At 35.4% G+C, this 14,570-nt stretch overlaps 1 protein-coding gene and 1 non-coding gene across 2 annotated transcripts in view; one reads left to right on the top strand and one right to left on the bottom strand.

Moving 5' to 3' along the window:
* Positions 1–8,388: 8,388 nt before the first annotated feature.
* Trnam-cau (transfer RNA methionine (anticodon CAU)) lies at positions 8,389–8,480 on the bottom strand. Its single transcript is given in 2 exon segments — positions 8,389–8,424; positions 8,444–8,480. It is a non-coding gene; the product is annotated as a tRNA-Met (tRNA).
* Positions 8,481–12,643: 4,163 nt separating this feature from the next.
* LOC138314416 (lisH domain-containing protein ARMC9-like) overlaps positions 12,644–14,570 on the top strand; it is a 48,397-nt gene continuing 46,470 nt past the window's right edge. The window contains 2 exon segments of the mRNA XM_069254738.1: positions 12,644–12,767; positions 14,287–14,374. Coding sequence (XP_069110839.1) covers positions 14,315–14,374 — 60 coding nt within the window. The 5' untranslated portion in view covers positions 12,644–12,767; positions 14,287–14,314.

The following is a 14,570-nucleotide window of genomic DNA, read 5'->3' as shown; positions in this document are numbered from 1 at the left end:
CAACCATTCAATAGGGACAGCAAGTACAATTCTAACGCCCTATCTGCAGGACAAAAGGCATAAACACAAGAATTTTACAACGCATAAATTCTGTGTTGTAACTTATGTTTATAAGACATATAAACATGTTTGTCTGTTCATTTGAATAATTCCCACAGCTGAATTCATTGGATTTCAATGAATTACTGGAGAAAAAATCAACATGTCAAAAGTTTCATCCAGTTTTTGGCACATATAACTAACGCTTTCGAGAAGCAATTGTGAACATAAGTATGCTGTGGTTATAAGTCATCATTAAACAGCGAAATAATGACTTCGTGACTTGTTTTTCGCACATGTTTTTAAACAAACATGCTTTCGAGTAGATATATTTTTGTACGTGAACCGTATATGAATAAATAGGCCTCCAATTTTGTTTTATTTTGCATTTAAGAATATCAGATGACGTGTGTACGGTAGCTTTGGTTTTGGTATATTATATTTAACGTCCTATCAACAGCCAGAGTACAAACTCTCTATATCGAATTAATATATATTTTTCAACTCGTCCACTTTGCATCCAATCTTATGTACAATGTAGAATGCTCAAAAACGATCATTCTCGTTTTTGTTTCATACAAAAGATAATAGATCCACTATACAAGAGGACATTACATGAATATACCGCAGTCTCCCAAAACACGCACCATACACGTCATACCCACAACACACCACATACATGGGATGCCGTCCTTACATGACCCTGGCTATTAATAGGACGTTAAAATAATCAAACAAATTGTTTCATGGAATGAACCGCTCAATTTTAGAAATACAAGTATACATTTGTTCTGTAACGAAATGGAAAACACACATTCCGGTGTATGAATTGGGCTAAATCTGGTTACAGATCCTTACCATCACTACATTTGATTTGAGGCCTCTAGTGACAACCTTGTATTGTAAGATACTAACCGTGTATTCCGTTTACCCTGCAACCATTATGATATTGAAAACTGATTGAACGAAATGGCTATAAATATCTGTATTTTAATCAGATATGTTGGGTTTGGGCTATTTTTGGTCCCAAAATAAGTTTGATAATTGGTCAATCCCTGATTCAGTTACAACAATACCTTCCGCTAGCATTCCAGCTCTAGTTGCCAAGATAGTCATCCGAAATTCGCATCAATTAATCGAATTTAATCATTTTATCATTTTATGCCTATTTTTTGGTAATTATTCTATTAACAAGTGATCCCAGAGGGATCTTGACGCCCACCAAAGATGTTTACTTGTTTGTTTGATTATTTTAACGTCCTATTAACAGCAAGGGTCATGTAAGGTCGGCCTCAAATGTATGCAGTGTGTAGCGTGTCTGAAGTGCGAGGTGTGTGTTTTTGGAGACTGTGGTATGTTCGTGTTGTGTCTTCTTGTATAGTTAAATTATTGCCCCTTTTATAGTGATATATCACTGAAGCATGCCGCCGGAGACACCAAGCAACATACCCCACCCGATCACATTATACTGACAACGGGCGAACCAGTCATCCCACTCCCTGTATGCTGAACGCAAAGCAGAAGCAGAAACTACCACTTTTATAGACTTTGGTGTGTCTCGGCCACGGCTCAACTCAGGGCCAAAAGTAAGGCGGTACCAAGGGAGGCATTAGGAAACATAAAGTCGGTTAGGAATAAGAAAAGATAATATCCTAAATTTAGTCGCCTTTTACGATCATGCAATAAGGGCAGCAGTTACAATTTAACGCCCTTCCTGCAGGGCCCGCTAAAAGATGATCTATAGTCTGACAATGGAAAAGGGGATCTTTTCTCTGCTTTTCAAATTTTTACTACCTATTACTCCATATGAAATGTGAGAAAGATCCTTCCAGTACTTTCTGAGATACATAACAGTAACAAACTTCAATTATCAATATCCAAGATGGCCACCGATCGGTCCGACAATGCAATATACCGTAGACCCCTAGGGGAACATGCACATGAAATTTGAGACAGATCCCTTTAGTACTTTCTAAGTAATAGATGTAATAAACTTCAATTGTGAAAATCCAAGATGGCGTCCTTTCGGCCATCTTGTTCACCGTTTGGTACCAAAATGCAGTATGCACAACTAAGGACCTAGGAGAACCTGCACATGAAATTTGATACAGATCCCTTCATTACTTTCTGAGAAATAGCGGTAACAAACTTCAATTGTCAAAATCCAAAACGGTGGCTTGTTGACCATCTTGTTGTCTGATCTGTTCCAAAATGCAATATGCACAACTAAGGCCCCAGGGGAACCTAAATGTGAAATTTGAGAGAGATCCCTTCTGCACTTTCTGAGAAATAACGGTAACAAACTTTAATTATCAAAATCCAAGATGGCTGCCCGGCGGCCATTTTGATGACCGATTGGTCCCAAAATGCAAGATGCACCACTAGGGCCATAGGGGAACCTACTTAAAAATTTTGAGAAAAATCCCTTCATCCCTTTCTGAGGAATAGTGGTAACAAGAAATGTTAACGGACGGACCACGGACGAAAAGCGATTTGAAAAATAGCAAGAAATTGCCAATATTAAGGATACATGAATTGTCACATTTGTATACGTTTTTGCATGTTTCGGATGGATGCTAAAGCATATCTATCAGGAAAGTAAGCGATGTCTGAAATTATAAAATTACCTCAATAAAGAACAGGTTTAAAAATTTAACAGATTTGGGATTAAAAAAGGGCACAAACCATAGTCCTTTGTATCTAAATGTAATATTTCGTTGGGGTGTAGGGCCGAGGTTGTAAATAGAAACATTCCTTACAGGTATATGTCTATCGATAACTGAGAGATCGCGAGAGAAGTACGTGATATGTATGTCGTCATGTATAATATCTAATGATGCATTTGTATAGTCTATTGTAATATCAGATAAAACTCGCGGTATAACGGTCGTTATAGTTCGTTACAAGTCAGCATAGTGCAGCACGTGCCTATTGTCTGCATGACAACATGTAAGGTCACATATACCGACGGTCCCACGACCTCGGATTCTCACGCTCTACTGACACAGTGTCACCCAGGACAAACTCGATACATCGGTTCTGCATACCAACGGGAAGTGGTTTCAGTTACTTCCGGTATGCCTCGGTTTCGGGTGTTTCAAGACGAGATTCATGAACCCCCACAGACAGGGCTGCATGACACTTGTCTTCTAGAGCTCTCACATGGGTCATAGAAATTCTATAGCATGGGGTCATCTCTTTGACCTCAACTACAACGACACGAAGACTCACACAGAAATGCATGTTACTGTGCTGTAGAGCTGGTTTACACAGTAGATACGTGTACTAAACCAATCTTACTCAAGTGAAGCTGATAAACTTAAGAAAGATGGGTGGAGCTCACATAAATTGTTGATTTTTTTATGGACAGTTGCAAATATTTAACGACGAATAAACTTACGGACGTGTCGGGAAAAAAATGTTTGTTACTTTAGTCTTGGCTTAATTTATTTGTTTGTTTGTTTGTTTGTTTGTTTGTGTGTTTGATTAATTAACGTCCTATTAACAGCTATGGTCGTGTAAGGACGGCTTTCCATGTATGCGGTGTGTTGCTTAATTTGAAAATGATTATTCCGTCGTGAAACTTGTGGAACATATCATAACCAAGTAGTTATATTGCAACAATTGTTTAGGTCTTAAATTATCCCCAATACTGTCGATAACGAAGAACGGCTTGTGAATTAAAAACAATAAAATGAACTGACCCATTGCAGGATCGTAAAAGACGACCAAATGTAGGATCTTATTGTTTTCTAACTTACGTTCTTCCTAACGTCTCCCTTGACAACACCTTACTTTTGGCCTAGCCCCTGTGAGGAAGGCTTTTGGTTGTCCCCTGGATGAGACAAACCATAGTCTATATAAGTGGTAGTTTCTGCTCCTGTTGTGCTCAGCATTAAGGGAGTGTGTGAACTGGTGGTTTACCCATTGCCAGTATAGTGTGAACAGTTTGAGAGTCCTTTTCGGTGTCTCTGGTGAAAAGATTCGGTGAGACGACACTACAAAGTAAAAGTTATACTGTTACAAGACGACACAGTACGAATGTACTGCAGCCTTCCAATACCTAGCAGGCATTCACATCCGCCCGCGTGTATGGCGTAAGAATTGTACCTGCTGCATCTAGCATGATCGTAAAAGGCGACTTAAAGTGTACACGGAATGGTTTGGTATATAAGGCTTGATAAATGCGTCTTTGGATAAAATTTAGAATGGAGAAAGTACGAGTTTCATAGCGATTACGGTATTAGAGATAATGCGACTTTTCTCTAAAACACACATATAATACAGTACACTCGACGACTTGTTGGTATTTCGCCCAAGTTCATTCATTAGTGTCTTTAATTGAAAATTTAATTCATGCACGGGTCAGACGAAAACAATGAGACTGAAGATGTCTATGTGACAAGTCTAATCCAAGTAGCAGATATCAAGTACAGAACAAAAGCAGAACTGTCATTCCGAATAGCCAATGTCGTGGTGCGTTAATCTCTACACCTGTACTGCAGTAACTAAACCGCGTGGTCAACCGAGACTAAAGAGGGGGCTACCCAGATTACGTAAGAAAGATGTTTAGTGACCTGTCACGCTTTGTTGATTAGCTCGCGTCAGCTGTCAAAAGTAAGATCACAGGTAAGTTAGCGATGGACCATCATGTAATTGTTGTATAATGTAATATTTGTTTACACTTAAAAATCCCTGGTTTACAGTAAAATATACCGTTCTAACATAACATATAACAAGTGTATCAATTACTAGATGTACAGTATATATTTCAGAAAGACTCATTATACATTTGTCTGGTTTATATGTTCTGGTTACACGTAAATGTATTTTTATAACAAAAACTACAAAATTATTTACAAATGGCATGTCGAGAAAGAACAATGCAAATATAATGCTCAATGTCAGAATTTTGATATTTCTGATAGTTGCTAGATTTCGGATATCCATTTTTTACTCCCCTCCCAATTTATGTCTTTGATATCTACGTGTATTGAACTATGAAATACATTTAAAACATTTTCTTTTCGTTATGTTGGTTCTTGAAATCAGAAACATATATACATATATATTTCTGTTGAAATCCATAGGCCTAGAGAGAATTTTTATTTATACAGAAACATATTCAAATGAGTAATTATATAACCATCATTTTTCTAATTCGTCTCTTTTTAGATCACATTATGAAAATGAAATGTTCCCGAGGTTTGATAATTTAGAAAGTTGTTAAAACAGAGATAAGATCTCTAGTTAAATGTACCAGAAACATAAATAACGTATACATGTTTCCGCTTATCTACATATGTATTTAGCCTGATTTCAGTTGTAATGTTTCTTATTATATATATAATTAAATCGTCAATATAACTGTATACTGTGTATATATTTGTAAAATTCTCGTAACCCCATTTCAGGAATTCATATATGTCCCCCTTTTTGCTATAACCCCACTACCAAACACCTCACTGCCGTTGTCCTCGTGACGTCACATCCGGTTATCCCTCAAATCAGCGTGAGCGGCCGATTCCCTGATTAGCAGTCAATATACAGGTAAAAATCGAGCAATTCGGAGGGCTGTATCTCGGTACTGAAGCGGCCGATTTTGATGCGGTTTTCAACATTCTTGTCAAGAGATAAAACAGAATAACATATCTAAATATTATTTTCCGTTCCGTGTACACTATAATTTAGGATCTTATCTTTTCTGTCTTCCTGCTTTACTTTTTCATTCCTAAAGTCTCCCTTGACACCGCCTTACTTTTGGCTTTTTGTTGAGCGCTCGCCCCTTTGAGGAAGCCTATACACACATTTTACCAACATGGGTTTTTTTCTGGCATTTACAGTAAAACCAACTCAACTAACGCCTATTAGAATTAGTTTGGTTCCGATGTTTTCTTAGAGTGAATTTTACCTCTCATTGATGTGATATAGGCCTACATCTTATATATCCATGGTTTTTTTTCGAGAAGAAATGCTTTAGCTCTCGTCATAATTAATTTTTAGTGGAAATTCGGCAAAAAAAAACAATCATGTAAGTTTACCTAAAACATTATCACGAAAATTACAAGAAATCCCAGAGGGATCATGGCGCCTATCAAAGAATGATCTAGCTATGTCTAACAATGAAAGAGAGATTTTTTTTTGCTTTTCAAACTTTTTCAAACATACTACACATAAAATTTGAGACAGCTCCCTTCAGAACTTTTTAAGAAATAGCGGTAACAAACTTCAATTGTCAAAATCCAAGATGGCGGCCAGTCGGCCATCTTGTTGATCGATCGGTCCCAAAATGCAATATGCACAACAAGACCCCTAGAGGAACCTACATGTGCAATTTGAGAAGAATCCCTTCAGCACTTTCTGAAAAATAGCGATAACAAACTTACATTGTCAAAATTCAAGATTGCGGCCTGTCGGCCATCTTGTTAACCGATTGGTCCCAAAATGCAATATGCACAACTAGACCCCTAGGGGATCCTAAATGTGAAATTTGAGAGTGACCCATTCTAACCTTTCTGAGAAATAGCGGTAACAAACTTTTACTATCAAAATCCAAGATGGCTGCCTGGCGGCCATTTTTTCGACCGATTGCTCCCAAAATGCACAACTAGGGTCTTAGGGGAACCTACATATGAAGTTTGAGAAAGATCCCTTCAGTGTTTTCTGAGAAATAGCGGTAACAAGAATTGTTAACGGACGAAAGGACGGATGGACCACGGCCCACGGACGAAAAGCGATTTGAATAGCCAACCATCGAACCACGATTTCTCAAGATAAAACATTTCCAGCACCATTACAGCCTCAATTTTTCGTTTATGAATTTCAGTTTTAATATGAATAACAATGTTTAATCGATATATATTTAGCATGAAATAGCAATGTAAGTTTGGTGGGGGTTATAAGTGTTGTTATTTTTTAAACTAATAAAATAAATTTATTCATAACTTCAATTTTCAGAAAAGGGATATAATCAAATCACAGTCATTCAAATGCTTAGAGCTTGGGATAACTTATGCGTCTGCACGAAAAAAATCGCAAACTGTCACCTTACTATGAGATTGCATTCTTAATTAAGCAAAAAAAAAAAGTGATAATGCAAAAAAAAAAAAAAAAAAAAACAACTAAGATCTAGTTAAAACAAAAAATTGTTTCTTTTAACTGAAGTTGAAATATTGTAAGTTAAAGCTAAAAATCTTTTGAACTTAAACAACTTGATATAAATTATATTATGCATTTAAGATCAAAACGGCTTGTCATATTAAAAGTTAGTAAGAAGAGAAAAGATGATTAAGATCCTAAATTTACTCGCCTCTAACATTCAACAGGTACACTTTCACTAGCACACATGAACAGCCGTCATTAAATGAATGATGTTGCTATCCCAAATTTGTATCCAGATTTTTCGCCCCGAATTCGGTTTTTCCTCAGGCAGTTCGACCCCACTAGCCACGGTTAGCTCCAACGAAAAAAGTTTAATAGACATTGCCAGGTTTTGGGACGAAACGCCTGTTATATATGTTTCTATTGGAAAGCTTACAGGTATACGATGTAAGAGCATGGCCATCGCTCTAATTAAGTACGTAGCTCATTTTATCATTAGGCCTAATATAACCATCTTAAACTTGTTAACTCAACTAGATATTATATCGCAGACTTATATTATAACTACTACTAGGCCTATTTTAAGACTTTGAAGGTCACGTGATTCGTACGACGAAGTCATGTGACCAGCTATCTAGGTTATTTATAGCCAGATACTAGCCATAATAAATCCGTTTATTTTTGGCGTAAAAGGACAGAAGGGTAAAATATGTGTTCTTTTGAGTTTTATTATACATTTTTGGTATAAACTAGCATTAGAACGTTACTTAAAACGAAGCGAGAGGTCTATTCCCAGAATTTTTTTTTAGCGAAGCGTCGACGCATAGGTCCAATATGGCGTCCTCGTATGGGCACTGGAGTGTGTAGGCCTTTGTTAGCTTCGGGTGATATTGTAAGCTATGCCTAACATATTCATCGTTTTTTCATCGTGAAGATACATGCTAGGCTACAATGAAACCGGTACGAGTTTACCTGACAATGTAGATACAAATGTGTGTTCTGTGTGTGCTCCAAATTTGAAACGTAGACTCGAGCTAGAGATATCATTTCTACCCTAGGTCTGATCTCTAGATCTTGCCAGGTGTAGATAACACCGATATATAGCAACATATCAATACAATTTATGTAGTTTATACAAATAAATGATAATCTTAATATTACATTGGCATATGTGTATTAAGTATAATATTAAAGCTCGTGGAAAAATAACAAAAATGACATTAGTTTTGTGAAATTATACAAAATAAATGCCCCGGGTGAGGATCGAACTCACGACCTTCAGATCGCTCTGTATATGTGTGATTATGAGACTGACGCGCTACCTACTGCGCTACCGAGGCATATGAGCAACGAGAAACAAATTGCATTTAGGTTCCACGAAACGCTACCATCATGTGCAGGCATATGTACATTGTATACAAGACACGTGTACATGTCCATGCTTATAAATTGATCACTTTATTAGTAAAATTAGGAAATGTCTGAAATATTAAAATTAATGAGGACGATATGATTTCAGCAAATTTAATCAGTACAAAAACCAGACATGAAAGTAATGTTTGTATAACAATGAGATAATTGACAAGTGAATAATATAATACAGACTTTATAATATTACTGAATGAGATTATATAGGCATATTGATATCTATAGAAATACATATATAAAAAGGACACAAAATTAATTATAAAATTTAAAAATATTATTTGTTGAAATATGGAATATCGATTAGTTACTATAAATATAATACACTTTTAATTAGTAAATGGAAAGCATCTGAGAAGAAATTATTGAATCCTTGTGAAATTACAAAAGCTTTCATACAATCTAATTAAAATCAGACGTGTAATTCCGCTCCCACTACGATACTCTACGTGTTGAAGCGTAACATATTGCCCAAAATAGCGAAAACAATATTTTCAAATCTTGATATTTTCAACTATTTTTCCTATCTGACAGAAATATTGTTTATCATCCACACTAACCATACTGAATTGTCTTTTTGTGTCGCCTGCAACGGAAGGTATCACAATGTCGGCGTCCGGGAAATGGTTTCCTTGCTATAACTTTAGTATTTATTGTCCGATTTCAACCAAATTTGGTATATTGCTTTATATCAATGAGATCTCGGATGACTTCGATAATTGTCAAATTCGTCATTATTGCAAGAGGTATGGGACTTTAAAATCATAAAATCTTCTGGCAACGTGATAATCAGACGGTAAATCTTGCATTATGAAAATTAACATTTTATTTTATTCAAATTGTTCAGAAGGTGATGATCAACACGTGTCGTATAAACGAGAAGAAATAACTTTTGCGACTACAAAATTATCGATCGCGTTTTACATTCTAAGTTTAAAGGCTCACTACCTTTCCTTTACAAAAATATGAAGTTTCTTAAAAAACATTAACAACATAAGGAAATAATATATTGGTGGCCAAAGATGAGGTTACAATACCAAACAAATGCAAGATTTCCTGCATGAACTTTGTTGACAGTGAAGACTCATTTCGCTGTTTTGCCGTCTGGCAATCTCGTTTTATATTCCAATTTTAAAAATCAAAACCCGTTTCGGAAAGGTAGTGGGCCTATTAAAAGCCGGTTCGGAATGGTAGTGGGCCTTTAATATCATCAAGACTAAAATTTTCTACTGTGTTAATGGTTTGTTTTCACACAAAACTTAATATCAACTAGAATGTTTATGATAATATGAACATGATTGAGAGGTACTAAGTCACTAACTTCTCTCCTACATGACTCTAACTATCACGTTTTTTTTTTTTTTTTTTTTTACTTTGCAAAGTTTCTAATTTACATTTTTAAATAATAATCATTTTTCGACTGTTGGTTGGACTATCCATTGCAGGCGACGTGCCTTTGTTACTTTACTGTATATTCATACACAGTTTGTATGATTAAATGTTTGTGGAAGCATTATATTGGCCAGTTTAATCAATCAACGTCGTGTGTAAGGGAAAGTTATCTCCCTTGATCCGGAGGGATAACGACTAATCCCCTTAGCCCGATACCGCGGGGGTGAAGCGTGGGAACCTTTTGTAGTGTTTACTTTGGGATCAGATTTAAATTATCAAACAAACCAAATCAGACGACAGACAAGTTGCTAACATAATCAGAACATATATTGAACTTTCGGGGAAAACGCAGATTTAGCTTCAGAGAAAATCCTTTCTATTAAGGCCCACTTCCTTTCCGGAGAAAAAAATAAAGGTTTCTTAAAAACATTAATATCATAAGAAAATACATATCAATGGCCTAAGATGAGGTAACAACACCAAACATATGCAAGATTTCCAGCGTAATATATGATAACTGTGGAGATTCATGTGCTGTCTTGCCGTCTGGCGCAGTGACAGTCAACTACCGCGCGGTATTTAGGTCAACGGCGGGAATCATAAGACGACCCGCGTTTAAAAAAACATACTTTTTACTTTAATTAAATTGTTCAGAAGATGATGATAAGTGTAGTATTAACGGTAAGTTAATAACTTTTGCGACTCTACAAAAGTATCGATCTCGTTTTACATTCCCATTTTGAAAATTAAAAGCCGTTTCGGAAAGGTAGTGGGCCTTTAAGCCAGACCCACAAAATTATCACTAAATAGTATCAAGCGATCTCTATGGATCTGCATATACTATCAACATTTTCACTCAAAATATATAATATTTCAAAGAAGTAGCTAAGCCTGGTTTCAACAATGCCTATGAGTACTTTGTATTTTATCAAATGTTCGAGGCAATTATACAACATATAAACTGTGGGGCGGTAGGACATACTTGTAAACTGTAATGCAGTTCATGACAGTTTCGTATTAGGACATTTGTAATAATATTTATTTGTTTTAATCTACTCCGATATAATTAATATCCTAACTTTAGGAGTAAAGTGTAAGACATTATTTTAAATATCACAGTCGTTTCTTTATTGTGATCCATTGCTTTAACGTATTTACTTGTATATCTTCTGCAAATCTTTCTTACTTCCTAATACCAGTAACTCTTGCTTCAGTTTATCAGCGACTATTGCACATCACATTTATTTTACATGTTTGTTCTTGTATGATTTGTATAATGTCATTTTGTGTGACTTGTATATTTACTTTTAGGCCTAAATTTGGAAGCACGTGAAGTTGGATATTTCTCCGCTCCGCACCCGACTGTAATAAAAATTTATCTTTGGACTACTCTTTTTCACAGACAACAAGAGCTATTTCCCCAATACACTAGCTGTAGAGCTGAAAAAAACCCGTTGCTTGTACCAGTCACTACGTTTGGATAGTTGTGTTGTATTAGTATACTTTGTTTGTTTGTTTGGGCCGTAAAACTAAAACAAACAAACGAAGTATACTAACACAACACAACTATCCAAAGGGGTGTAACTCGCATACGATCTATCTCACTGAGAAACACACAGTATTAGGTTAGGAACACTGTGAAAAAGACATTAAAAGTCCACGTACTTCTATATTTGTTGCAGATTGAATATGACAAATCCGTGTACACTGTACTAGTAGACAGAAACATATATACAAATATGTTTCTGCTGTATTCAATAAATAACTATCCACAATTAGATAGGGTTAAAAACATAGTTGGTGTTTATAGTTAAGAAGATGAGAGGGAGTTTTTGAAGCTGTCCAAAGTTTTGGCGGGGACAGTATCGGATGTGGGGTTGTTCCAGTGTTTTATAGTAAATATCCCGATTTTTCAAATAAAAAAATCACATGACTGTTAGCAGAGATTTAAATATCTCTGCTGTTAGGTACGTCAATTCATCAGTCCATCCACCAAATACAAAAAAAATGTATGAAAACATCCATATTGTTGAACTGGCCCCCTGTGAGACATTTTCCTGTACTGTGTTCTTCAGTGTGGAATAGCAAAGCCAAGATCGTGTTGGTTTCTAGATGGACGTGTCGGGGGATTAATCTATTATTAGAACCAATAGCGACTAAATAAGTTGTTTTGGATTTTGTACATCATGGATAGACGGGCATTTTTCCTTTGGGTTTGTAAACTAGGCGAATCAAAAATTTTCAACATGTCGCTAACACTAGACCTATTTCTATGTCGATTTATAGTAAAACTTGCACCTTTATATTGGACCATTTTCATATTCGAGATGAGGGGCCAAAACGGTACATGAGTAGGTCAACAGATGGTCTCACTAATGATTCAAATGCCTGTTCTTTTATGCATTTGGAGTTAATTTTAAGGTTTCGTCGTAAAAAGCTAAGAGTGTTGTTTGTCTTTTTACATATGTAAATCTGGTGGGTCCGTAACTATATAAACTGTAACTGATTCTCAGATCCCTGTGCTCAAAAGTTACTTGTCGCTTACTGACATGAGGATGGGATAAGGGAAATAACTCTGACTAAATCAAAATGGGTTCAATCTCGTTTCGCGCAAAAAAAAATAGTCCTAACTAGGTCGCATGAGCGTTTGATTAGAACGCAAGATTCACGTTAGAGAGCTCTTGTATGACCATGATCATTGTTTACTTCACGTCCAGGGTGAGGGGAACAACATCATACATGGTCGAAAGAATATTCATCATGATCTGAGACTCAGTTCAAAATTCCAGTGGTGGATTCCTAAATATCATGTGTGTATATTTATGTGTTGTCGACGTTTGCTAATGTTTATGTTCTACTGTAGGCCTGCACTGAGCATAAAATTTGAATTTCTGATAGGGTCGTCTTACACAGCCGACTGTCAACAGATTTTCATATTTTTATTAAAATGAAATACTTATGGACTGATTAAGCGTTTGATTTCAATATAAATCAATATGGTAATTAAAATCTGCTTGTGAGCACCCCATTCCGTTACATTATAGTAAGGCTATTTTAAGTATACACCACAGTCTATTTAAAGAATATGTTTACTCATACACACCATCATTTGATTTGGCAATTTGATGGCCTACCAAAAGTTAGATTTTGACATTAAGGTAATGTAAGTGTAAGATGTCTATATAAAATCAGGCAATTATTAAAATAACATGCCTGAAGTGGTTTTGAACAACAGCACCATTTTACAGAGATACACATACAAACTGTATCATCATCAATGATCATGCATATTTTTAAGGCAAAAATCGATATTTTATATACACTACACATGATTGGCATGTGATAATAAAAGATTGTTTTTTTTTAAATTGATATGGTTACACATTTTTCAAAATAGATACAGAAATTCTACATTGAACTACATATACATGCACTATGTAGTACCTATTTTTATGGCAATTTAAAAAAAAAGTATTAAAGAAAAATATCAAAAGAAACTATATCCATCTGCATCTGATGGTCAAATTCAACACAATGTCACAGAAAGCAGAACTGTGAGTTATCAAAAGACAAACACATTACTTTAATTCTTTTTATCGCCAGACCACCATACTTTCAAAACAGACAGTCATGTCGTTGACCATATTTGGCATTTCTCCAGATCAATATCCAACCATGTTATTGAGTCTGTGGTTTGTAATTATGGCTCACAGATCATCAACCTAGTGTAAATCCATAATCTATTTATTCATAGACCAAAAGTTGGCAACACGGCCTCTACATGTAATTATAATTGCTTGGTGCATGTAATACTCAGAAGTATATCATATACATGCATGTTATGAACTTTGAATTTAATTGTAATATAAAAGAAAGCCTTAGTCCATTATTTTGGTTTTTACCATGTTGTACACCTTGTTTATTATTTATCTATTCTATAGCTCAGTAACAGTCTAACACTTGTATTCTTCATCAAAACATCAAATTCAAATTGCATACTGATGGTAATATATACAGTAATAAATTTACCTAGTAGTGTACGTTAACAAATAAACAATAATGCTTTTTGTAGTTGTCTATGTTATAAATTGTTAATTAAGGAGTGAATCAATGAATTGTTATATACTCTCCGTTCATGTCCAGTGTGCTTTTATCCTACAGATTGTAGTTGTCTATGTTGTAAATTTTTAATTGAGGAGTGAATCAATGAATTGTTATATACTCTCCATTCATGTCCAGTGTGCTTTTATCCTAAATTTTTAATTGAGGAGTGAATCAATGAATTGTTATATACTCTCCATTCATGTCCAGTGTGCTTTTATCCTACAGATTGTAGTATATCAACTTGTGCCCTACAATGTCGGGGTCCTTATCAGTGGTGTCCTTTGAAGGGGAACTCAATGCCATCATACAAGAGGTAAATCATCAAATTTCCTAGAGTAAAGGTACCAGTAATATGATGGTGGGGCATTTTGTCTTATTTTTGGAAAATTATTGTGGATTGAAAGAATATTTTGAAGAGTAATTGATAACTTTTGGAATTTTGGTTTTAAGTTTGATAATTAAACTCCTAGGAGTAATTGGATAACTAATCATATAAAACACAAAAAGTC

This window comes from Argopecten irradians, chromosome 1, assembly GCF_041381155.1.
Source record: "Argopecten irradians isolate NY chromosome 1, Ai_NY, whole genome shotgun sequence".
In the NCBI taxonomy this organism is placed as follows: Eukaryota; Metazoa; Mollusca; class Bivalvia; order Pectinida; family Pectinidae; genus Argopecten; species Argopecten irradians.
The sequence above is the reverse complement of the archived record's forward strand: the minus strand, read 5'-3'. Positions and strand labels throughout refer to the sequence as shown.